Source organism: Parasteatoda tepidariorum, chromosome 7 (assembly GCF_982258835.1).
Source record: "Parasteatoda tepidariorum strain Cologne lab strain chromosome 7, Ptep-v5.0, whole genome shotgun sequence".
Lineage (NCBI taxonomy): Eukaryota > Metazoa > Arthropoda > Arachnida > Araneae > Theridiidae > Parasteatoda > Parasteatoda tepidariorum.
In genome coordinates, this window is record NC_141761.1 from 107527489 (window position 1) to 107555118 (window position 27630).

The 27630-nt window shown below is 27.7% G+C and overlaps 1 protein-coding gene across 1 annotated transcript in view; it reads right to left on the reverse strand.

The window, feature by feature from the left end:
- Mfe2 (peroxisomal Multifunctional enzyme type 2) overlaps positions 1-27630 on the reverse strand; it is a 78964-nt gene that overhangs the window by 38903 nt on the left and 12431 nt on the right. The window contains exons 7-22 of the mRNA XM_087168460.1: positions 26470-26534; positions 26026-26148; positions 22812-22928; positions 19958-20020; positions 19813-19875; positions 13560-13688; positions 11134-11297; positions 9767-9890; positions 8359-8531; positions 7327-7396; positions 7121-7227; positions 6922-7008; positions 4606-4704; positions 3515-3653; positions 483-613; positions 281-382 (exon numbers count right to left, since the gene is read on the reverse strand). Of these exons, the coding sequence (XP_087024586.1) occupies positions 281-382; positions 483-613; positions 3515-3653; positions 4606-4704; positions 6922-7008; positions 7121-7227; positions 7327-7396; positions 8359-8531; positions 9767-9890; positions 11134-11297; positions 13560-13688; positions 19813-19875; positions 19958-20020; positions 22812-22928; positions 26026-26148; positions 26470-26534 (1756 nt within the window). The remainder of the gene's footprint in view (positions 1-280; positions 383-482; positions 614-3514; positions 3654-4605; positions 4705-6921; positions 7009-7120; positions 7228-7326; positions 7397-8358; positions 8532-9766; positions 9891-11133; positions 11298-13559; positions 13689-19812; positions 19876-19957; positions 20021-22811; positions 22929-26025; positions 26149-26469; positions 26535-27630) is intronic.

The following is a 27630-nucleotide window of genomic DNA, read 5'->3' on the forward strand; positions in this document are numbered from 1 at the left end:
ATTTTTATAGTAAAAAAGCTTATATAAAACATGTTTTTGAAATTTTTAATGCAATTTGTAATGGTTTTTAGAAGTATTTATAATTTATAAGAGCTTCTGGATCCTTGACCTGCTGATGAGTTAACAAATTGGCAAGTAGTGTATCAATTTTTTTATACTTTAAAACTTAAAAAGTTTCAGGATAGGAAATTAGACAATGTTGAATTGTATTTGGGAACAGATATTACTTCAAAAAATCCCTCACTTGATTTTAAAGTCACATAACATGTAAGCTACTTACTTTTGGTTGAGGAAGAACGTTTTTTCTTGCTTCTAACAATGGTTTCAACTTTTGAGTCAACATAATATTACCCTTTAATTTCAGCTTTCCACCCATAAATGCCTATAAAAAAAAAGATTTTTTATTAAAAAAAAATATTAAATTAGGTAACTGTACTATTTTAAGAGCATGTTGAACACTGAAATTTAAGTTTTAATCTTACTTTTTGTGGATCAAGCTTTCCAGTAACTAAGCCAAACATATCTTCATCATCAATAGTAAGGGTTACACCAGGTTTAAGGCCACTGATAGTTCCTTCAACAATTCTTCCTGATCCAGTTTTCAAATCAACAGCTTAAATAAATGTGAAAATTTAATAGAAAGTAATAAAGTAATCAAATTACATTACAGCTATCATTAAGAAATATAAATATTTAATGATATTAAAATGTCTAATTAACCCTCTGAGTGCTGAAGAATCAATCTTGTCCTTTATCAGTTAACGTCCAGATACATTTCTGGTCTCAAATTAGCAAAAGAAACAATTACATTTGTATGCTACAGTTGCAACTACACAAAATCATATTGGTTTTAAAATCACTGACCGCAGAATTAATGTATCTACTAATATAAGAAACAGTAGTCATAGATCAGTGATTCTCAACAATTGTGCCGCGGCACTTTTGTGTGCTGCCAAATTCTCAAAGTGTGCCGTGAAAGTTTAGAAATGATATAGTAAAAATTATAATGCTTTTTTTATTATTACGAGTGGAGTTTTATATTTTATAACTGTCGTTGAACAGTCGACCCAATTTTTGGGTTTACGACTACTGATGTTCAACTCCGTAGCCTTGTAATTTTGAACCCAACCCAGAAGAAAAGGGAACTCCTGGATTAAGTATTGGAAGAAATTTTGCTTTCGTGGTAGACTTCTTGACGGAACTAACCCACATTTGCGTTGCATGGAAAGGAAGACCACGAGAACCTCCACTGTTAGCCTGAGGGCAAGGGGACTCTAACCCATGATCCGTCTACTACTGACGATATTTCACGTCTCACGTCAGCACTGTGATCAGTGGTATGCGGAATTTGTATTGACCACTCATTGCCGGGATTCGAACCCGGTTCACCTCATTGGAAAGCAAACGCTCTGCCCCATGAGTCATCGCGGCTTGCGAGTGAAGTTTCAATTAAGGAAAAGTATATATATATACATACTTTTTATAATATTTCCATGCTTAAACATTGTGAACATCTTTGTCGGCGATAGTTCTGTCTCTAATTATCGTAAAATGTTAAAAGAAATAGGAAATTTAATGACTATTAAAATTATTTATAAACAAAAGAAAGCAAGGTAAATATTAACTTAAAAATAGAAATAAAAGCTAACAATTAAAATAAGCTATGCAATTAATAATTATAAGAACAATTCAACAAAGGATAAATAGCAAAATAAAAATCAAGTGTACAATTAATAATTAGCAAAAAACAAGTTAACAAGGAATCACAAAAAATAATTAATGTAAAAAAAACCCAATTATTAACTATAAAAAATAATTTGACTGGGTCTGCAATCCATTTATGATACTAATACATCTGCATTTGAATTAACTTTGAAGAGGAAGAACTAATTTCGCTTTCTAATAATTGAGATTTAATTTAAAATTTTAAGAAAAATCAAATAATTTTGGATTGACATTTGATGCAATTATCCCACGAGAGCCAAAAAAGCTTTAAAACTATAATTACAATATTCTACATCTAATTTGTGTGAATTCAGATTTTCAGTATTAACTAACAAAAGAACGAGAAAAAGATCGAGACTGTTAAGTGTAGAAGATGATATGAGAGTAGCATTGTCATTTTTATGACCAAATATAAATGAAATTATCAAAAAACATCAAGCTCAAATTTCTCATTAAAAGTATTCTGATTATCAACTTGTAATTAACCCCTTATTAAAACACAGTTGTTTTCGTAGTACACATTTTATTTTACATTTAAAATTATCATCATAAACTATTTTACACAGTGTATTATAGGTAAGTAAACAGCTTTTAAACTTATTTTTTTCTTTGCGTGCCGTAAAATTTAAAAATTTTTAACAGGGTGCCGCGCCAAAAAAAAGGTTGAGAATCACTGTAACATAGATATATTTTCTGATTCAAATGAACAAAGGTAAAATATCCCGAATCAAGTGCAAAATAATACAAAACCATATCTGTTTCAAAATAACAAACAGAATTATGGTATCTAGTTATCGAAGGAAAAGATGTAATAGATTTGTTTTAATCTCTAATTAACAGGAAACACTATCAGAGATTCACATTGGATGAAGGGTATTCATTTCCACGTGAACCAATAAGGAAGCTTTAATCAGTTCATCTGAATCCACCCGTTACAGTAAATAACTGAGTTTGTCTTTTATCCTCCAATTCAACAGCTTAGTCATGCCTACTCTTCAATTTAGTATTAGAAAAAGTAATACGAGATTCCAACATTAACATCAGGGGAAATATTTTTAATAAATCTGTACAACTGTTGGCCCTTGCTGATGACACAGACATTATTGCTCGAACATTCATAAAAAGACAAAAGCTTTATTATATAAATCTATTTAAGATCAAGTTTAACAAATGCTTGGGAAACCTGGACCCTATCATGTACGGATGAGGTTATGTTGGATATCTTTAAAAGAAAGGTCTTGAGAAGTATTTTTGGAGGAATTAAAAAAAAAATGATGTGTGGCAAAGAGCTTTATCTCTCATATAATGAACCTGCATTATTAACTTTATTTAACGAGAAAGAATAAAATGGACAGGCTACGTTATCAGAATGAATGTAGATCATACCACAAAAAGAGTTTTCAATGCCAGACCAGTTGGCACACGAAAAAGAGGCAGGCCGAATTTGAGATGAATAGATGGCCTAGAAAAAGACTTTTTGGTCAGCAGGAAAAAGATTGTCCTGGAAAAACTTCTTGAGAAGGCCAAGGCTCACCCGGGACTGTTGAGCCACTGATGGTGGTGATGATCGCAGTAAAATTCTATGACTCACAAAGTTGATTTAATTCAAATATCTGATAACCAGAGAAATTTTAATGAATCTGTTGTTGGAAACTTGATGACAATAAACAACCATATACCACTAATCAGGCCAAGATGGTTTGCAAACTATCAGGCACTATATGCTCAAGCACAAAATACCAAAAATTTAAATTGAAATATTACATTTAAGAACAAAATTTACACTTACTCCAAATTGCGGCAGTTTTTCCATTTTGAAGAATATTCCACTCGTAAACAGCTTGTATCTTTTGTGCCAATTCTGGCATTTGTGCTAACTGATCAGACATAGTCTTGAAAATTAATTTACTTTTTAAGGCAGATGCAGGCTGCAAGTAAAAATGCAACGTTTTGCATATTAATATGTAACGTCATCAAAAACTAACATTTGGGCAATTCCATGGTGTTGGACGTGAAATGAACTAAAATTTCTTTGAATAATTTCATTTATGAACTATAAATTAAATTTAAAATGTTTAAATTTGCACTTGAAATACTTAGGTCACTATATTCTATCAAAAAATCCCTTATTTTATAAAATCTGATGACAAAAATTTCACATTAAAAGGATTTAACTGCAGGTGTCGGACATAAATCACACAAAATATATAATTACTTGGTTACGTATCCTTTAAATTCTGGGATTTGGTTTGGAATTTAATTTTAAATACAGATAAATTTTGAAGCTTACATTTAAATAAAGCAATTTAGACTGTTTTTAAAAATGTAATAAAATATAAAACTAGTTTTATATTATTTTATCTCGGTGTCAGAGGTAAATTTTTCGATGTCGGACATAAATTGTTCATTTTAAATGTAAATCAATAAATACAATTGTAAACACTGAACATTATTCCAGTTTTAATTCTGATAATATTTTGAATTTTATTTAATTTAAATGCTTCCTTAAATTTAAGATGCTATAATTTTCTTGGTGATTAGAACATATAGATCATCATGTTTTACTACAATTTTCACCTTGTTGAGTATTTTGTCAGCTATAAGAAATTTTTATACTATAAGATATTTAATTTTCTATGTCTGGCCATTTAAAATCACCTTTTGAACTAGACATACTACATATATAAATTCTACATACATACATATATAAATTCTGATGTATGCCATTAGTTCCACATATTATAATATTACATATATATACCTTGAATTAGCAAAACTGCTTTCACCTTGTTTAATAATAAAAAAATTATTTTGAATTTTTCTTCATTTAGTTGACCTTACCATGGAATTGTCCACTTAATTTTAATAAAAGAAGCTTACATTGGAAGTAACTGGGCCATCTTGAAAGCTGGCGACTTTTGGGACACCCAATAAATCAATATAGCCACCTGATATAATCTTTTTACCAGTTTCTACACACTAAGAATAAAAATAGGAAAAATAATACATTTTATTAATGTAAAATAATAGCATATGTAAAGGTAATCAATTTGTTAAATTAAATATTATCAATTAGAACACATGTTGAATTTTTTAGGACTTAAAAAATAAATATGTGGAAAAAATTCATTAATTTCAAAATGAAATTAGTACTTTTTTTTAAATCTAAAAATAAGTTACGTTTCTTTTTTTCAAATTTAAACTTAAAATAACAAAATGACAATTAGTAAATCCTTTAGTGCCCACAATATTATTTTGGGACAGTTAACAAATATATCATAAGCTTATAGTACATATTTTACATATTTGATTAACAATTTTTGAATATTTGCTTTTCAAAAAGTTTTATCAAAAACAATATGCAGCAATGGTTTGGTTAATCATGTAGAATTCTTAATTTTCAAGTCATACTCTGAAAACATCTTATCCATCTATATATATAACTTCTTGACTTTCTTCATTTTTCTTTTTTGTACTGTATTGTGCTATATATATATATATATATAAAACACACAAAATATTAATGAAAAGCTGTGACTTCAGCTCAAATGGACTGATAATTAATAAGCTATTAAAGAAATAAAAATTATATTCTTTTAAAATATTCTTTACAAAATGAAAAGCTAGATATTTCTTTTTTATAATAATGTGTATAAATGTGTGAACAATATAAATCAAATTATCAAAATCAATTAACAGAGCTGTTACTTTAATAATTTTATTTTTGTAAAAAGGATCGTAGATTTAAAACATTTAGTTTAAGATCGAATTTTTTTTTAACCTTCTTTAGAGATTTAAAGTAGAGAGCAATTGATAAATCTATAGAAGTTTTATTTGGAGTAATAAAATAATTAATTCTTTCCTAGATAACTTAAATCAGTGTTACTTTGTAACTGGCTCACTGTGTTCTTTGTACAAAAATAAATAAAAGAGTAGATTATTTCAATACTTCCTTCATCTTCATCCAAAAAATTATTGTAACTTGAAAAAAATGTTCTTAAATGATTATTAATATAAATAGAATTGATATAATAGAGCATTTTCTATCTCAGAAAATATTAGTATATTATGGCAACCTTCCAATTTCATAGAACTGGCAAAATCAGGACCCAACCTGATGACTGTTTAGTTATTCATGGGTTAAACAAGCTTATATATACATTCTAAATTTTTAAAAAGCAATGCTAAGATAAGTTATGAAAATTTATAATTGATAAGTAGGTAGGTAGGTACTTTATTTACTTTTGATTTGTTCAAAAACTTCATTTCGAAAAAGATATAAATATTTTCTAACACATTGATTTGTACAAGTACACAGAACTGGGTAGGAAATTTTTTAAATGAATACAAAAATATCACTGGATAGTATATTGTTCTAGAACAGGGGTTTCCAACTTACATGCGGCCGGGGTCGCAATTAAAAGCACCAATCAAATGGTGGGCGCAACTTTATCAAAACTTTATATAAGACTCTTATGTTTGTATGAGCATAAAATATTACTGTTAGATTTTCATTAAAGGATTTTTTAATATAAAAAGCAAAATAACAAGCATAATAAATAATGCTTGTTACAAATAAACTTAGTGACAAGATTTTTTTATTTTAAAATTAATTCTGTGATAAATTAACAATTTTTCGACTTTTTAGGAATTACAGCTACAACAACAAAAAAAAAAAAAATTCTCGAGCATCTGAAATTAAATTTTTTTTTCTTCTCTGCTCATGAGATTTTCAATTCAAGGAATTTAAATAAAAGATGATATTCATTCCCCTTTTTATGCATTTTAAAATTTACAAATGTAAATAATTTCTTCCAAAACGAGTGGTTTCAAAAAGTCAAATGGGAGAATTTCTCCGAGAAAATTTGTGATATGTACACGCTAAATTTTATTCACAAAATACAAAAAAACTAAATAAAAAAGAGCAACATTTGAATATATTCTTGGATGCAAAACCAGAGAAATAATTTTTTTTTTGCACCCTTAGTATGTTAAATTTCACAGAAACAAAGAAATTAGGTTTTTTTAAATGAAAAAGTATTTTAAACCCATATAGATTTTTTTACGAAAATTGTCCGAAAAAAAACGACAACTAATATATTTTAGTTCGTGGGCCACAGAAAAAGGTTTCAGGGGTCGCCAGTTGGTAACCACTGTTCTAGAAACAATGAAATTATAAATAAGACGAATGCTTACAGAACTTTCAAAATGAATCCTACTACCTTCCTTCCACATTTCTGTTCGTAAAGTGTGCCCAGGAATAATAGGATTGGCAAACCTAGCCTAAAACGAAAGATTATTTGTATTCTATTAAATGTATTCAAATTGGTCAGATATATAAATTTTGAATTTTCTTGTGGAAAAAGATATAACGAAAACTATATTTTGAACTTACCATAACAGATTTAAACATGTTGACATCATAATTAGCAAACTGTTTTAAAACATGTCTAGTAGAATAACCTAGAGAACAAAGACCATGCAGAATAGGCTCGGGAAATCCTAAAAATCAAATAATTTTATTTTGACAGTATAATGGAAAATGTAACAATAACTTAGAATATTTTAATAACTTTATAACTAATATTAAGTACATATTACCTCCCATAGCAGCAAAAGCTGGATCAATATGAATGGGATTTTTATCTCCACATAATCTGTAGAGAGCAGCCTATTTATAAAGAAAAATATAAGGGAATTTTTTTAACACACTTAAAGTACTTAAAACATTATCAACACAAGAACTTTAAAAAAATTAATTTTATGTGGGACAAAAGGGGTTGAAAGTGACAGTTTTAAGAGCTCGAGAGAGAGGATTTTTTTCTCAAGACCACATTCAATTGTCAAAGAGGTTTTAGAATAACGCAGGAAAAGACAATTTCAGTTAATCATCTTTAATTAATTTCAGGGTGCATAATGAACTTTTTCAACAAGAAAATAAGCACTTTTTAAGCACTTACAATATTTTAAGCACTTTAAAAAAAACTATCATATGTAGGATATGCACACTAATAAAAAAATTTTCTTTCCATTGTTGAAAGTTTTCATACATATTAAAAAAATACAAAATTATTTTCAAAGATCTTACATGATCATGATAAAATAACCAGTTTCTGACAAAGAATTCTTTTCTTCAGTATATAAGCTACCAAAAAAAAATTATACATAATTTTAAATATATTCAATATTGAGTGGCTCTTTCTATTTTTTAAATTAAGAGTTATTTAATAATTTAATGATAAAGTTAATTATGTAAAAAATTTTTTATTCGAAATTATAATTAATTTAACTATTATTTAAAATGTTATTGATTGTATTTTATAGATTTAAATAAAAGTTATTTATAAAAACATATTCAACAAAACATTAACAAGATCATCATTTTTTTCAGCAGTATTTTTCAAAGAAGCTACTACCTCATAAAGTTATAAAATTGCAAAAGCTTTAATGTTTTGGAAATTGTTATTAAATTTAATTTTTGTATTTTTGGTTCATTGACAGTACCTCACAACCACTCGCATTAGAAAGAAATTCACACCATACCATACACTGTATGATGCAGACTGTTTTAATTCGATTAAGTGTGAATAATGAAAATTGAGAATTCATTGGAATGAATTTATTAAAACTGACCTGATCAACTGAAGTTTTGTTTTCCAAAACAGCATCAGGTTTCCTGTTGGGAGCAGATGCAACTTTCACGGCTTTATCAGTTGAACGTTTACCTCCAAAGTTACCGGCACCAACGAGAAAAATAGTCCACTCAGAACGCATCACTAGCTCATTTGATTCATTAAAAGTCTCAGCTAAAAACAAAAGTATTAACAAAAATATTAATAAAAGATTACAACACTATCAAAACTACAGTCAAACAACGCATTTTTAAAATTATTTTCGTTTAATAGCTCCATCATTCATAGCAAAATCATTTACATCTGGTACAAGTAACGAAAGTAAAAGGTAACATACCTTTATTTGTACTTCATTACTCTTTAAATGTGCACTTTTAATTGTTTTTTCCTTTATTTTTATCGGGAAAAAGTACAGTAGGGGACCGATTATCCGGAACGATCGGGACCATCGCTATTCCGGATAACTGATTTTTCCGGTTTTCTGAATCGCTACAAAAAGCCGTATTTTTTATTGTTAAACCCAACTAAGAAAAAAATTTTCGGGGGAATAATCTTAAAAAGAAGAAAAAACGATGAAGTAATACACTAATGATTTTTTCCAAAATGATTTTAAGGTAAACATCTTTCAAAAAAGAAAGAAAAATCCTAAAATCTTATGAGGAAAAAAAATTTTTTTTTTAAAAATTGCGGGAAAATTTATTGAATTTTGTTCCGGTTTTTTGGTTTTCCGGTTTTCTGATTTCCGGATAACGGGTTCTGTACTGTATAACTGTTTGAAATGAAAAATCTTTACTTTTCAAATACATTCCATTACAAGTATTGTCATGAATGTTCCTGGATTTTAAAAGACTCAACTTTAGATGTTATATTGCATTTAAAACAATGGTATAAAGTGGTTTTTGCATAAATACTTAGAAATAATATCTTTAACATTAAAATTCTTAAATCATGGTTCCCACTCAAATTCACAAAAGAAAATTCCCCGACTTTTTCAGGTATATCAGATAAATTTCAATGAAAAGACCATATTTTCATCAGAAAACTTTGATTCTTTTATTTGTAATGGGAAATATTAAATTTTCTGTGTAAAAAAATATCATTAAATGAGGAAGAGAACATTTCAGTTTGACTAAAATGTGAAATTTTTACATGAAATAATTGTAATAGATGTTAGGATTATTTAACTTGAATCTCAATAACTGATTACTGTTGCGGACAATTTTAAGACTGGTTAATTTCCAGGTATGATATAGAAATATTCCAGGTTATTGTAAAAAAATTGAAACTTTCCCTGATTTTTGAAGTTAAAATAAAATTCCCTTATAATTCCAGGTTTTCCCTGACTCGTGGGAACCTTGTTAACTTTATTAAATTTACATATTTAAGATCATAATGAACAAGTTTAATACCTTCAACGATGGCAACAGCTCCAGAGCCCTTATCTAATATGTCAAGTAATCGGCACTTAGTTTTAAGCACAGCTTCCGGTTGTAATGGCTTGTAAAGTTCTAAGTACTGTTCACCATGCAGTAACTGAGAAAAAATTATTAGCATATCAAACAAGACATGACAACAGAACATGACTATAAGCACGAAAAAATTTAAATAAATACAAAAACTATGGGATAAGAAAAAATGGATATAATCTAGATTGGCTGATTGAAATGGATTCACTTAAACAATAATATTTCAAAAGAACCGAACTAGAACATGTAAATTAAGTTAAACAACATGATTTATATTTAAAAATGTAAAGAAGGCATTTCCCTCACGGTAAAAACTTTTTTTATATATGATAAAAAATAAATTTCATTAGTAAAATCAAAATAATAATTTAATAATACACTTAATGATTAAAATAATTTATTTAAATCATATTTAAAAAACCCAAGTTTTTAAAAAGTATTTGAAAAAACATTTTTCCAATGAATTTTTGTTATGAATAAAATTGCGTTCATGATTTAAAATTGCGGACTGCATGATTTAAAGTGTCCTTTACTTATTAGGAAAACGAACTACGTAAAAAAGAAAAAACTCTATATTATCATTAAAAATCACTCTTTTTTTTGCATCTTTTCATTTTCTAGTTCTCTCTATACATTTTTATCATTTAATTTATTTTTCAACTGTCGTTGAACAGCCGATCCAATTTTTTTGGTTTACGACTACTAATGTTCAACTCCATAGCCTTTTAATTTTGGACTGAATACAGAAGTCAAGGGAACTCCTGGATCAAGTATAGGGAGAAATTTTCCTTCATGAAGGACTTTTTGAAGGAAATAACCCGCATTTGCATTACATGGAGAGGAAAACCACGAAGAGCTCCCATGGTTAGCATGACAGCAAGGGAATTCTAACCCACGATCCGTCTACCACTGAGGATATTTCATGTCAGCACTGTGGTCGATGCAAGCCGGATGCGGAATTCGTATCAAACAGTCATTGCTGGGATTCAAACCCGGTTCACCTCATTGCGAGGCAAACGCTCTATCCCCAGAGCCATCACTACTCTATCTATTTGTATAAAAATTTACAATTGCAATCAAATTTTTACTATTTTCTCGAATGACCTCCCATGTTTGGTATCAGAGTCTTATACGGTTTAGCCCAATAGGATTTTCCGGGAAAACTTAAACAGCTTCCTAGCAAACTGTAAAGTAGTTTTCTAATTAAAGAAATGAGGCTCTGTTATTTTTGGATCACTGTATATATAAATAGATAAATAAGAAAAAAATTAAAGAAAATATTTTAAAAAAAGGTACTTAAAAGCACATACCCTGGTTGGATCTGCATTGAGTTTTTGCATTTGTTCTCTTAAAGTTTCAGAACCAAAAATAGCATCCATGGCAGCAATAGTTCCAAATGTGGGCAGAACTCTGAAGTTCTCAGATCCTTCATACAGAAAATGCAAAGATTCTGGTTCTTTTGTGGACATTCCAACTAAAGTTAATAATGAACATTAATTAAAATTAATCAGTAACATTAACATTACTACATTAAATACTAACATTAAATCACTAACATTAATTACTAAATTTTTAAAAAGGGGAACCAAAAATAAAACATAAAACAGTTTTCATTTCAAAGATATACATAGCACAATAAAAACAAAAAGAAAAGAGAAAAACGAAGAAAATTAATAAGTTTTATTAACTGCGCATAAGCTGCAAGTATATAGAATTCATAAAATAAGTTGAAATATTGAGAAATGGAAAATAATAAAAAATAACGACAAGAGGAAAATTAGAGATTACATCTTTTGCTTCCCGGAATTTTAATAATTTTTTTTTAGATAATTAAAAAATATTTTTAATAATTTTCCTCTCCTGTCATTATTTTTCATATTTTCTCATAATTGAGAAATTCGATTAAAAATGCTTTCATTGTTTTTAGTAGAAAAATATAGGCATTTCTGTAAATTAATTATACAACATATATCTATTTAAGTAGATTTTTTTAACATACCTTTAACACTAAAATTAATCTTTTAAGATTATGGCGTCTAACCTTCTTTGCTTGTTATTTGTTTGGGCATTTGTGCTTGATTATTAGAAATTCAACAAACAGAGGTTTTTTTAAAAAAAAATTTGAGATAGGTATGAAAAATACATTGATTATAGATAGTAAATGTAGGGAATTTTAGAAATTTTGAGATATAGATGTTTTCTAGATAAAAAGGTTTAAGATAAACAGGTTCAACTGTGTGTGTTTATATATATATATATTAGTAGATCTTATAAAATAGTCCAGTTACCTAAAGATGAAACACTTTACTCCATTTAAAATAGATATAAGACCATAAATTGTGTATCACATTTATCAACGTAAAGGTAACTTCACTAATACTAGAGAAAAAGCTCGTTAAAAAATGAAAATGCTGATAGATATATATATATATTTTAGTAGTTGATCTAATGAAATAGTCCAGTTATATAAAGATGTAACACTTTATTTGATTTCAAATAAATATAAGACCATATGTAGTGTTTATCACATTTATCAAGGTAATGGTAACTTCACTACCACTAGGAAAAATCCTCTTAAAAAAATGAAAATGCTGACAGCAATACAAAATTATATATTTTTTTGTCATTGATTTTATAAGATATACTTGTCATAGAATGGTGGACCATTACAGATCAAACGAAGTTTCATTTCAGAAAACAAAAGACATAAGTTTTGAGAAAAAATATTTTAGTAATTGATATTTTAAAATACACCAGCTTGGTTAATACATACATTGAGAAATATTTAATTATTCTATTTTCCAATTGAAAAACAGAAGTTTCTGAAATTAATGTATATTTTATATAATATAAAGTTTATGTGACAATATTTTATGAAGGGACAACCATTTTCACTTATTACAGAAGTTAGTCTAAGAAGATTAGAATTATTAAAGAACAATTTGAATTTGTAGATGATTTCTCCCCTTTAAGCCTTGGAGAATTGAAATTTCTCCAATTATTTACATTTTATTTCAAACTTACCTTTCTGCCACACAAAACCACAACAGTCTGGAAGGTTCACTTATTTAAATCAGTTTTATTGAAATCACAATTAAAATCAAGAATTAAACCAACTGTTTTTTCTTAATCACATAAATCAAATAATTTTTTAAAAAAATATTTCAATAGAATTTTTGTTGATTTTCATAATTTTAAAATTCAGTTTAAATATATTAATGTGTTAATAAGTTACAATTATGAAAATTGCATAAGTACTTAGCATGAAATAAAATAGAGCACTTTTGAAAAATTTTCAAAATTATTGGAATTCAAAATTATTGTATATTTCATTCTGAATTTTTCAGAATGGAAACTGAGAATTAAGTGAAAGTTCAATGTTGTTAATAAATATAGATTTCTTAAATTAACTTTTAAAAAAAAGATCAGTGGAATTAATTTTGGGATTTTTTTAATCTTTTTTTCAGTAGTTAATAATGGATACATTTCTTTTTTCATTTTAAATAAACTTTAATTATATTTCTGCTTGTATGAAACAATTTTTAGTGAACTAATATAGTTTGAAATGTGTATTGTTGATTTATTTTTAATAATATTTAATGTCTTATGTAATCGAGTAACATAAGACATGTTAACTCGATTCTATGGTGGGGTACCGTTTCATAGATGAAGGTTGACATTGTCAGCTACCATCCCTACAGTAAGTTTCACAAGAAAAAGAAAATAGCAACTGTACCCGCTAAAGCATATAGAATAGCCTTATCCTGATCATAGCAGTAAGAGTCTGGATCAACAGGTGCTCTTTTGGAAACTTTAGGTTGAGCACCACCACCAGTGAGGGACTCCATCAATTGCACAGTTTGTTCTAAAAATAATAATAATAAATATATTTATGAAAAGAATGGAGTATTAATACAACATTTATTCATAGCTTTAGAAAAATATAAACAAATGAATAAGAAACTGTTGAAATTGGATGCCTTACGGATCGTGTTTTCATTATAAATGCAAACAACAATCTTGATCTCTTGACCTGCTCTACTTCCGGTTAGAAAGAATACAGCTGCTTACTACAGCTTATGCTGCAAGGTGATATTGATAATTTCGTTTTGAATAAAATAAATAAATTTTATAATTTCTTAGCTCAAATCTGCTGTATTTTATAAGATATTATTGATATTAAGTAATTCTGGAGAGTTTGAAGAGAAAATTTGGTTTAGTTATTTATAAATAAATTGCTAAAAAAAGGTGATATGGTTGCTAGATTTAGAAAGAACTCGCTTTTTTGGCAATTCTGATTTTGCCCATTTTTACTTGTTTATCACTGTTTGTTCTTGGTGCAAGCTGTGCACCATCATATCGTAAGTCTTAGTATATTGTTTGAGTTGCGATATTAGGTCCATTTCACAAAATAATTATTTAGGTTTAAATTTCAAAGTTGGTATATTGTAAACAAAATAAAAAGTGTTGTATAACAATTCTTTCTTCAAATGACAATTCTTTTGTCTTGAAATGACAGGCCTTCAAATGATGATTCTTATAATGATTCTTCATTTAAACACAAATAATAAATCAAGTAACAAATATTTGTATACAAGAAATACTACTCAAGAGAGTCTCAAAACACAATGATCACGTTGTGAGCCAAATAGCTTCAAAACACACCAAAAACGGTTACCTGGAAGTATAGGCAGTGAAGAGCTTGCAGCGATCCCTGGTGTAGAAAACACCATCCATATGGCACATAATTAAGTACCGTATTAAATACTATTATTAGTAAATGAAATGAATAACTTATTTAAAATGACAAACAGTTGAAAAATACACTTTAAAACAAAATACAAGCTTTGTCATAACAGTTTGAATTACATAGGTAAATAAAAAAAATACAATTTTGGTCAAAAATGGTTTTTATGAATTTAAGTATTTTAAAATACTCGTCCCAAATAATGTGAGTTGTGTTAAATTAAAAATCTAACCCCTATCTTACATTTTGATTACATTCAATTTATAAAATGCAAATTTTATTTAGTAAAGAAAAATATATAATGCATACTTAAAATCAGGGTTGGGTTTTTGACGTCAAAAAGTGGTTTTTGACATGACAAGGGTATAATACTGGTTTAAACCGTCAAAAACCCGTCAAAAATGTCAAAAACTGAAGTTTGCCAAGAAAATATATAAACTTCAAAACTACCAACAGTTGTCATGCATTATATTGAAATTTAATTATACTATAGGTAATCAGCAGGTTTTAAAATATTTTTTAATTAAAATTAAGGTAAAATAACAGATTTAAAATCTCAGAAATTTATATTCAAATGCACGTGCAGAAAAATTTTACACAAAAATTGTTTAAATATTTATATTTAAAAAAATTTTTTCTTCTTTTTGATACTTAAGAAAATTAAAAGTTTATTACTATGCATTTTTAACATATAAAGAACATATAACTAATATTTATAAGGAACTTACAAGTTATGTTGTATAAATACAAACTTGATATAAGATACAAGTGTATAAAATTTTCTTTTTAATGTTATACCGAATATCTTTATTATCCAGTATGTTAATTTGAATTTAAAAGTAGTTATATTTATGAATAATGATAAATATAATTCATATTGTTTATTATATTTATTTATAATTATTAACACTTATCATTTTAAAACAATTTTTATCTCTTAATTTCTTTTTCTCCACTTGTATTAAAAATACAAATAATGCATATCTTGAAAGCAAGAAGTAATTATTCAACAGCTGAATATTTAGATATTCAACAAAACTATATCGTATTCAGCAAAATGAAATTCACAAGTATTTGGATAAACTAAATTTTCAGCATAGTAAATGAATAGGCTGAATATACTGTAAATCGACACTAACTACTCTGTGTATTTAACAGAAAGCACTTTAAATTTGTATTGTCTTTGTTAAAAAGATTTAAAAGAATATTAAAAAGATTTTTCTTTAAAAGAAGATGTCTAATGTACAAAACTGCTAATGTTTATCTTTAAAAATGTCTCATTTTTAGTATAATCTATACTATACACTAAATTTGGTTATAAATAAATTTCTTAATAATATCACTGCAGATTTTCAATAACACATGAAAATGAATACATAATATTACAAAAGATGTGAGTTTTAATAACACATGAAAATGAATACATAATATTACGAAAGATGTGAGTTTTCAAAAGTACAAGATTTTGGTTACTATTCAAAATATAAGTGTTTCTTCAAAATTTTAAATTTATTTTTTCTAGAACATATTTAGAAACACTATCCTTTAAAAAATATATAAATTTTATGTATTAATTAAATTTCACATATGAATGTAGGTTTTTGACATTTTCGACATTTTTGACAGTGAGGTTTTTGACGTGATGGTTTAAACCATGGTTTAAACTGTCAAAAACTGTCACATGTCAAAAACCTGCCAACCCTGCTTAAAATAAATAAATGATACAATTGGGTACTTGCACTTCAAGAAGACCTCCCATACCCACAGGCATACCCTCCAACTTATGAGGATTTTGAAAATAATTCTTTCTAGTGGTAGCGAACCGAAGTAGAAATTTTTAAAGCAAATGGATCTCTCATAAAACTTTTATCAGAACTTAAGAATCTAGCCATATGGCCTGCACTTTTATAAGTATTAGTGGACAAGTTATGCTAAAATTAATTTTTTTTAAATATTAAGACATTAATTTTGCTACCGTCTGAAAAGAAGATTTCTGAAACTACGGAAATTCCGTAGCAGTTGGAGGGTATGCCCACAGGCAACCTATGACGACAAGGCCAGCTAATCTTTATCAGCAAAATGGCATATTAAAGTTGAGCTAAGTATCTCTACATAACTCAGAACGTTTAACTAACTATAAGTTAATTAAATGCACATTTCTTGGAATATAATTTTTATTCGTCTACTTCTTTCACTTAACTTACATTTATTATTTGTTAATGTATTTTATTGTAACGGTGATATATTTTTGTCTTGTGTACCTGGCAACTTCGATGTCTAATTATTTGTTTATGTTCTACATGGCTTTGTGTTGAGTCTGTGTAAATATATAGTGTAAGAATTGAAATCTTTGAGAAAGAATCTTTGTGAAAGAATTTAGAATGTGTCACTTAAGAGAATCGATACTTGACGGGCATGGCTTACTCAAAATATAATGGAAAGAACAGTTGCTAACGTAAACAAATGCCAAACTTCAACAACCAATAAGGATCGGGATACCCACACTAACTTACTTGCAGGTATCCAATTAAAGAAAAATTAACGTTATTTAACTTTAATGAATTTTTAAGCAAACAAGTATTTAAATTTATTAATTTTGAAAAATACAAATATAAGAACATTTTTTCATTAAAATTGAATAAACCATCTAGTTTATTCAGGATGTAGATTTGAATCTTACAGTTTATGAAGCTATTTTCAACTCCAGTAGCAGTGTACAGGAAAAAAGAAATCTATCTTAACATCAACAACCTTTTAATTACATAAATTAATGAAAGTTAATCTCATTCCAGCATTTTAGTGAAAATCAGAATGCTAGTCAGCAGCTATATGTGTCTATTCATAAAAGAACAATTAAGAAACATTCTAATTAATTCAATGTAGAAAAAAGAAACAATGGCTTATTTGATGAAAGCTAAAGATAAATCTGGTTTGACACAGATAGGAATCTTTGTTGTGTCCCTTTAGAAACTTTTCTTCTAATTACACAATAAAGAGATTTTAAGTTATATGAGTTGTTTCTAGAACAAGCTCCAGTAAAGAATACTTAACTATTGTTCTTTTTTCAAATCTCTGCAATTAAACGTATGTAGTTTCTACACCAGTATTATATATTAATCATTTCATTTATTTACTCAGAATTATATAATTATAAAGAGAGGATTGAAAATATATTCAATTTTTTTAAAATTTAATCTATTATTCCCCAAGCAGTAATTTTTCAATAATATTCTGTATGTAAATACAATATTGCCTCCAAATTTAAGGATGCTGAATCTCTAACGCGAGCAATTTGTACAATATCAACATGGGTTCACAGATATACTACAATTGGTAATAGTTTTAGTATTAGTTTTTCCACTTGCACACTTAAGTGTAAGAAAAAACATTTAAAATTTATTATAATTTTTTTTTTACATTACAAATTTTCATTTTACAAAAAAAAGGAGAGTCTAAATATGTTAAATCGTTAAGTAGTATCAAAATATGAGGATTCTCTTGTGAAAATCAGTAGAGTATGATATAGTGATGAGGAGGGAGTAGAGAGATAAGAGCTTTTAATATATTTCTTCCACATTGAATACTTTTATGCCATCAAATCAAGGATAATTGTCTCTAACATTGGAAGTAGATAAATATAGTACTTGACATGCTATGAAGACTTTGTCCCTCATTTTGTCCTTTACTTTATTTCATGGCATATAATTTTTTAATTTGAAATTTCTTCAATTCTTTCTTCAATAAATGATATTTATTCTTGCTGTTAACTTTTTGGAAAATCACTAACATTTCAAGACATTTATTGAAATGCTTAATTAAAGACATTTAAAGATAATTTCATTATTTTAAGGAAATGAAGTAATTTAAGGACAACTTTGAGCTCTGCACTCTCATGTGATTCCGTTAGACTAAAAAAAAACATTTGAATTTCTTGGTTTAAAAGCGGGTCTTTATTTAAAATATGATTTCTCTACAACTTTATCAAACTTGTTACGCCCTGTAAATATTAATTTTTGAAAGCAGCGCCATTAATATTAATTGTTATATAAATAAAAAAATACTTAAAAAATGTTGTTTGATATCTTTAAGTTTACTTTGAAAAGTTAAAAGATCCATATACTTTAAAGACAATAAACAAAAATTTCAAGAAAATTTTACATTAATAAAGATTATAAGAAAAGTATTCTGAAAACTTTTCTTTATTTCATTTTAAGCACTCAAAAAATATTTTTAAGCACTTTAAAAAAAGAAAATCATAAATAAGATATGAGCAGTAATAAAAAAAAAATTTCTATTGTTTAAAATTCTTAATTTACAAACATAAAATCAGTAAAACGCAGAAAAATTTTCCAAAAAATTTACATTATCATGATAAAATAACTACTTTCTGATGAATATTGCAGAGAAAATTGTGAAAATCATGCTTTTTCTGCAATTCATGATGATAATCAATGACAAAAAATCTCTTTTTAAAATATAGAAAATTAAGCACTTTTTACAAACCCTAAATAAAAAAAGCACCTTTAACTTCTTCCCTTACCAATTTTTTTTGAAGAAAAAAAAAGCAAAATATCAACATATTTCTTATTTTATTAATAAATAAAAGGAACTAAAACAAAACGCAATACACAAGTCTTAAGGTGAAATTAAAATTTTTTTTATGTGTAAAAAGCATGAAAATTACCATCAGTTTACTATCCTGAGTTATCTTGGGCAAATTAAAAAAGTTAAATATTAATCTTTTTATATGATCACATCTTCATAATCTGAAAGATCCTCTGCATTACTTTCACTTTCATACTTGAACTCCCTTTTTTTAAACTGTTTTTTCTATGTAAATTCAGCAACCATCGTATATACAATCACTCAAACCACAAGTGCAGATGCACAATCCAACAGCAAAACTCCAAAACAAAACTTGGCAAACTTCCAATTACATCAAATTATTATTATTACTTTTTTTTTGCTTTTCGCTAATTAAAAATGTGATAAAACAAATCACACTGACAAATTCTGTTATGTTGGAATTTTCTCGGGATAATAAATATTTGCAATATATACATATCACAGTTAACTCAGGATAATCAGGGAAGCCGTTAAGGACAATTAAAAACTGTAAATAAAAAAGAAGTACTTTAAATACGCTATGCACCCTCGTTTTAAAAACGCTATGCACCCTGATCATTATAATTACATATGATGAATCATACAACTTAAAGCAAAGAAAAACAATCAAACAAACCTTGAAGGTTACTAGGGTTGCTAAAGTCAGTCATGTCGGTAATGGAAGACCAATTGTCCCTCACTAAAACATTAAGCATTGAATTAGAATTTTGGAAAGCATTAATTAAATTTAAATAATAAAAATACTTAAATAACAGTTTTACCAGCTTCAATAGTTAAGGTACTTGGAGGAATGAAAGCTTTTCCAATGGATCGCTGCCACTGGTCTATACATAAAAAAGAAAAACGTTTCGTAAGCAAAACTGAATACAATCAATACAGTTTATCTATACGATAAAAAAATCTACTAACAAGATTGCCACTCAAATGTAGAAAAAAAATTTCCTGTGTCTTCCCTGTACATACTATACATAATATATTAAGAGGGGACACGAAATTACTGTGCTCTTGTGTGAGATATATTAGGCTAACTATACTAGCTTTAATAGCTGGAAAACTTAAAAGAAATAAGGAACAGCTTAACTTACTTAAAACAAATAATGCTATAGTAAATGAAATAGCTTAGAATAGCAGAAATATCATCCTTAAATATCCCACAGATTACATTTTTAACGGTTAACATTTTTTAAAAGATGAAAATAAGAAACAAAATTCCCAGTTTGTAAGGAAAAAATCAAAAATTCAGTGAATTTTCCCTGTTATTTTAGGTGATTTTTAAATTCCCTGTATTTTCCAGGTATTCCATATTCTCCCTGTGTAGTGGCAACCCTGATTAAGAGCCAAAGAAGTATTCAATTTTTTTTTTATATTAAGATATTCATTGTACCAAAAATTAAGTATGGGCATCTTAGACATCCAATTTTTGAAGGGGACAAAATTAAAATAAACACTTCCAATAATTTTTAAAATTTCATACAGGAAAAAGAAATTAAGTAAACAGATAATAACACCTGCAACTATTTTTATTATTAGTCTGAAATATTAGAGGAGATATTTTGAAAAGTATAATTATTAAGTATGACACATACCTACTGTCCCACACACTAATGACCCCAACAAAATCAATTCAGACATATAACGGTTTTTTTTAAAAAAAAAAATTATGTCACAGTATTATATAATTTTTTATTGTCTGAAATAATTCATATAACTATGATAAAAATAGAACACATTATTATTAAAATAGAATAACTAAAATTACATTATGATTACACATTACCATTAAAGTAGAATAACTAAAATGAATTCGAAAAAAAAAATGCAAAAAATAGTTAAAAACTAATGTTTTTAAACAAAAAATTGGTGTATCATAGAATTGAAATACTTTCTAAATAAAACATTTAACTTAGTGATAAAATTTTCTTTTCGATTTGAATTTTTTCATTAATTTTTGGTAACATACATACAAGAATTTATTCCATAAAATTTATTCAATAATTTGAATAAAACCCATACACAATAGTAGTAGAAGTAAAAATGACTACTTTTAACACATAAGTTTTGCCTAAATAAAAATTAAACAATGTTTCTAATTATGTTTCTTCAAATGTATGCATAGATTTTATTTTTTAAAAAAAAAGACAAAATAATGGTTAAAAAAAGTATTTTATTTTCTTGATTTTCGAAATTAGATAAAATGATGAATGCAATTTATATATATATATATATATATATATATATATATATATATATATATATATATATATATATATATATATATATATATATAATATAGAGAAAATCTAGAGAAAACATAAAAAATATTAAAGAATAATGAAATACGAAGATTATTAAAATAAAATATTTAAAATATATATATAATAAAAAGCCAGAAAACAAAATAATGAAAAGAGATAATCTCTTCATCAGCAATCACACAATTATATCCGCAAAATGAGTGATTTCTAATATTGTATCAATATAGCCAATATAGCAAAATATATCAATACTTAAAATATATCAACAGGAGCACTAAAAAAAAAAATTAAACAAGATAGAACACGTTAAGTAAAAAATATTTCATTTTTTCTTCTCTCTTCATTATCTGTAATATTTTCCATGCTTTCTCTATATTTTTAACTTATTTCATGAGTTCTATATACTTTTGCAGCTTATGTACAGTAAATAAAACTTATTAATTTCCTTAATCTTCATTTTATACTTTTTGTCCTATACATATATACATATCAGGGGTCTCTAAGTTTTTTTAAGAGGTGCCCATTTTGTGAAAATTAATTAACATTAACAAAATTAACATAAAAATATGGTAAAATAAGGAAATATTTTAAAAAATTGTCACTACAAATAAAAATTATTTTTGACTGGTAAATTTCTATACATTTTTCCCAATATATTCAAAAAAATTTTGCTATTGTAAAATTTTGGGCAAAAAATTGTATCCAAATTTCAAAATCCATAAAAATTATTGTCCATAGTTAAATTTCAACTTGAATTTAATAAATACATGCATTTAACAGTACTAGTACTAAAAGTTATTTAAATTACAAGAACATTTTCAACTCTGTCATATAGAAAACAGTTTCACAGAGAAAAAAAAATGGTTCATAAAAAAATAAAGGTCTGTTAGAATAAATTTACAATGGTGTTTTGTAAATTTATTCTAGTTGGCTAATTAATTTGACTATGTTCAAATTTTGACTTCTTGTAAAGTATATACGGGGAGAGCCTCGTCGTTTCATTTTAAAAAACTCAGCAAAAAATTAAGCTTGCTTTGATATGACGTAAGTGGCCGGTTAGATTTACAACGTTTCACTGTCTGACCAAACACATGCTACCTTTTCGTAAAAGGTAGCTGGCAGAAAACCTCCTCTTTTCCATAGATTGCAACGAGAACGGGGTTTAAATGAAAACTTGCTTTTTTCTTTGTGAAACTAACGTTTTTCCTAAAGTTGAATTAGCAAAGGTACCGCTAAACGGTAGTAAATTTACCCTGGCCAGACCCCTATATATATATATATATGTTTACATTTATGAAAAAGATAATGCAACAAATCAACAACGGCTCAGGAAATGTGCTTTTTAAAATATCATACTTACATTTTCCTACCCAACCACCAGCTGCTTCAATAACAGCACCAGTGTCTGGACAGGATTCGTGACACAGCCAAGCCACAACTGGGCTGACACATGATGGTTTCAGCTGGTCAAAAATGTCTAGCAAAGAAAATTCATTAGCCGATTAGTTACATAAAATCAATAAATCAAGTGTGGCCAACACGGAAAACCTTTGTATACTACTATGTAGCAAATAGTAAAATTTGTACCAATTGGATACTTGGACTTCAAGAAGACCTCCCATACCCACACATGTCAGCGCCAGCTAATTTTTATCAGCAAATTGGCATATTAAAGCTCAGCTAAGTTTCTCTACAGAAGTTAGAATGTTAATAGATGATAAATTAAATACAGATCGCACATTGAATTAGTTGAAATATAATTCCTTCTCATCTACTTCTTTTACTTAACTTATATTTATTATTTCTTAATGTATTTTATTGTAACCACAATGCATTTTTCTTTTGCGTACCTGGCAACTTCGATGCATAATTAGTTTATGTTCCACATGCTTCATGTCTGCCTTTGTGTTAAGTCTCTGTGTAAATATATAGTGAAAGAATTCAAATCTTTGAGAAAGAATTTAGAATGTGTCACTTAAAAGAATTGATACTTGATGGGATTGGCTTACTCAAAATAAAATGGAAAGAACAGTTGCTAACGTAAACAAATGCTGTGTTTCAACAAAAAATCAGACCTCCAATTTGCACTTGTAGGTTGCTTTTTGGACACATTATGTAGCAGAAATTTTTCTATACATAGTTTCTATGTCTATGTTGTGAAACCTCTTTGCAATTAAAGACACACTTGAAAATCATTAGCAAACAAAAAATCACTGTTTCTGAAGTTTATATGTACAGACTGCAAAGAAAAAACAGAACACCTTAATAACTTTTGCTCTAATGAACATATTTTAACCTACTTATATGCAATCTTAATAGTTCAAGGTGTTAATCGAAAATATTTCAACTATTACAGTGTTTTCATCTCAGAAAAAAAATGGGTGAGAATTTCTCACCCTTTCTCAAAATCAGGGTGAGATTTCAAAAAGTTAAGTGAGATTTCAAAAATTAAAAAAAAAAAAAACACCAAGAGACTTGAAAAAAAAAATCATTTCTTTAATTATAATGCATTTTTAACATCTAATTCTTAAAGCATTGAATATTTTTGCTGCATCATCATATGGAAAATGTTCTACATCTACTTTTTCATCAGCTATTCTCATTAGGTTGCTCAAATGCGTATTTGTTTCGTTTTGATCGTTCCTACCCACATTTGTTTCATTTTCATTTGTCCGTTTCGGAGTAGAAGATATTGACTTTACAAGGTATTTGTCCATCTTACATTAACGAGCAAAAAATTTGAACATCTTACATGAAGAAACCTTACCTACGGTAAACACGTGGTTGCAGAGAAATGCGTTCTGAAAGAGGTTCCGTGGTTCGGAAGGATGGTGTTCTGTTGTTCTTAAAGGTTCTGAACAATACTGGTAAATAGGGAAGCTAGATAATGGGGCAGATGTTGAAAATAATAAAAGATCCAGAAAGAAAAGTGAAACAGATTTTATTCTAAATGGCGCAAATGAGAAATTTTTTTCAAAATGCGAGAAATTCGAGAATTTTGAAATTGGTTTATAGAATGCGCGAATTTCTCGCGGTAATAATTTTTTAATGCGAGAAAATAAAAAAATATGCGAGATTCTCACGTTCTCGCGCTGTAGTGAAAACACTGTATAAAGAGAGAAAATTTCATTTACAAAATGGGAATTCAGATAAGTTAGAAAAAATTGCACACACAAGTATCCTTAATTCAATGGGAAAAAAAAGAAGAAACAAAACATTTTTTTAAAATTTAATAACAGTTGAAAAATTATTTAATAGTAACTTAGTGAAAATTTTTTCCAAAATTAACTATAATTTTGATTGTCAAAATCAAGGAAATTTTAATTTCCACAAAATCTACCAAATAGATTTTGAGCAATAAAACTATAAAAAAGTTGTACTTGTCAAATTTAATTTAGTGAAATTGTTTGAAGAAATTAAAAATGATATAAAAATTTGAGAACATTAAAAATTTAAACATTTTACATTATTAAAATAGATAGATAATAAAAAATAAATAATTATTGAAAGCTATTTTTAGCATAAAATTATTATTGCAAATAATGGATTCAATATGTGTGTGCAATTTTATTTTCTTAAATCTCAAAATCTAAAATTTAAACTTAACTGGTTAATAAAGTTTGAGAGAAAAAAAAATTTGCAAAAGAATATTAATAAGTTGATGGTAATAAAAAATTATTTGATCGAAAATTACTTAATGGCAGAATGCGCAAACTGTAAAATTATCATCAAGGAGACTAAAGTTTCAATTGCTCCACTGAAAGAATATCTGAAACCATAATTCCCAGATTTTATTTTACAACAGTTGTTGAACAGCCAACCCAATTTTCGGTTTACGACTACTAATGTTCAACTCCGTAGCCTTGTAATTTAGAACTCAATCCAGAAGACAAAGGAACTCCTGGATCAAGTATTTGGAAAAAATTTTGCTTTCGTGGAGGACTTTTTAGATGGAACTAACTCCATTTACATTACATGGAGAGGAAAACCACGAAAACCTCCCACGGTTAGCCTGTATCTAACCCATGATCTGTCTAGCACTGAAGATATTTTTCATCAGCATTGTGATCGGTGCGAGCCGAGTGTGGAATTTGAATTGACCCGCCATTGCTGGGATTAGAAACCGGTTTACCTCATTGGAAGGTGAACACTCTATCCCCTGAGCCACCACGACTCATAATTCTCAGTTTGTGCCTACCCCCTTTCCTTTGAAGATTAAAATTATAAATTCATTAAAAAAAAGGGCATAATAATTTGGCCAAAGTCTATTTTTGTGGCTGATTTTGTAACTTAAAATAGTATCTGCACTAATAAATGGGCATATTAAAGGTTACATCTACAAACCCTTAAATTGAATCTTAAAAAAAGTAAAAAATTTGTCATTACACCAAAAGTTAATAAGGCACTCAGTATTTTATTTTGCACACCGTGTAATTAATAGTACAATAGATCATTTTTAATAGAATATTTGCAATTATCAAAAAATAAGTTTTTTTTTCTTCCTTAAAGTGAGAGTTATTGATATTGGAAACATTTTAGTTTAATTAAATACATTAGTTAGGATAAATAATTACCTGGAGGTAAAATGTCTTGAGTTAATCTTGATGCAGCAATTGGGACAATAGTATTACAGTGAATATTGTACTTTTTACCTTCAATGGCTAATGTATTACTTAGTCCTATTAATCCCAGCTTAGCTGAAAACAAATAAATATTAAAAAATATTTAAAAACAATTATAAAAAAAAAACAAGAATTACTATTATGAACAAATATTTAGAAATAATTGCACATAATATATTAAAAATAGGAATATAAAAGTAAGGAATATAAGATCTAAAACACATGCAAAATAAACTGGTAATATTTGTAATACACAAAAAATTTACAAGACAAATATACAGAATGTTATTTTTTAAGTAATAAAAAATAATAAAAGCTACAAGAAAATAACAAATTTATATCATTTTATTAATCAAGAAAGGTGAAAGAGCAGAAGTTATTTTAAATATCACTTACCAGAAGAATAATTAGACTGTCCAAAATTTCCATAGATGCCAGCACCTGAGGCAGTCATTATTATTCTAAAATACAAAAAAGTTACTAATAATAATGAAGAATAATATACTAAAAAAATTAACAATGGTTTAGTACTGAATAATTTTTATAAATAAAGAGTTTTTTATTTAAAGTAATTCAAATTGATGAAAGTGAATTTTAAAAAAATTGAAAACACAAGCAAATTAATAAGTTCAATGATTTATTTCTTAAAAAAAGTACAGATTTTTTGCACAAAAATATGACGATTTCTTTCATTTTTCCACACAGTATTATGTTACAAAAGGATTAAAAGAGTATTACAGCATTATATTACAACACCAAAAACTCATGTTTGTGAAAATTGCAACACCATGAAGGACTTACGCGAGTGAGCTGAAATTTTCAGGAAATGCCAAGGGGAGCATAATATGCAAATCATTAGAATTTCAGACCCGTAGCACATGCAGAACAGCGCCCTCTGAACGGCGGATGGATCCGAATAAATAGACGGCTGTAGCGAGGCGTGTATGGTTATCGGTGGTTATCTGCTAGTGGTAAACGTTAACTCAGGCGTTACTTATGAATCTTCGATGAAAGAGAGTGAGATTTCAACAACTTACGCAGTTTGAAAGGGGGAGAATCATCGGCTTTCGTGAAGCTGGATGGTCTTATTGTGCAGTAGCTGCTCATGTGCAGCGTAAATGCAGCACAGTGATGTGTGTTTGGAAGCAGTGGACAGACGAGTGTCAGTCATCTCGGAAATTCGGCAGTGGACCTCGAAATGTCACGTCAGCTCGCGATGATAGACACCTGGTCCGAATGGCGCTGACAGACCGTAGGGCACCCTCTAGACAACTGGCAGCGCAGTGGTCAATAGTTACAGGTGTTTCATTGTGTGCTTCATCAATTTGTAGACGTCAACTGCAATGTGGACTGCAATCAAGGACTCCTTTATACAGGATCACCAACACGCTAAACGATAGCCGCCTGCGGCTACAATGGGCTATTAAGTACAGGGACTAGCGTGCTGATTGGCAACGTGTCGTGTTTTCTGACGAATCCCACTTTAATTTGTGGTACCATGATGGCCCCATTCGTGTCAAAAGCTATGCCGGTGAATGCCACTTTCCAGAGTGCATT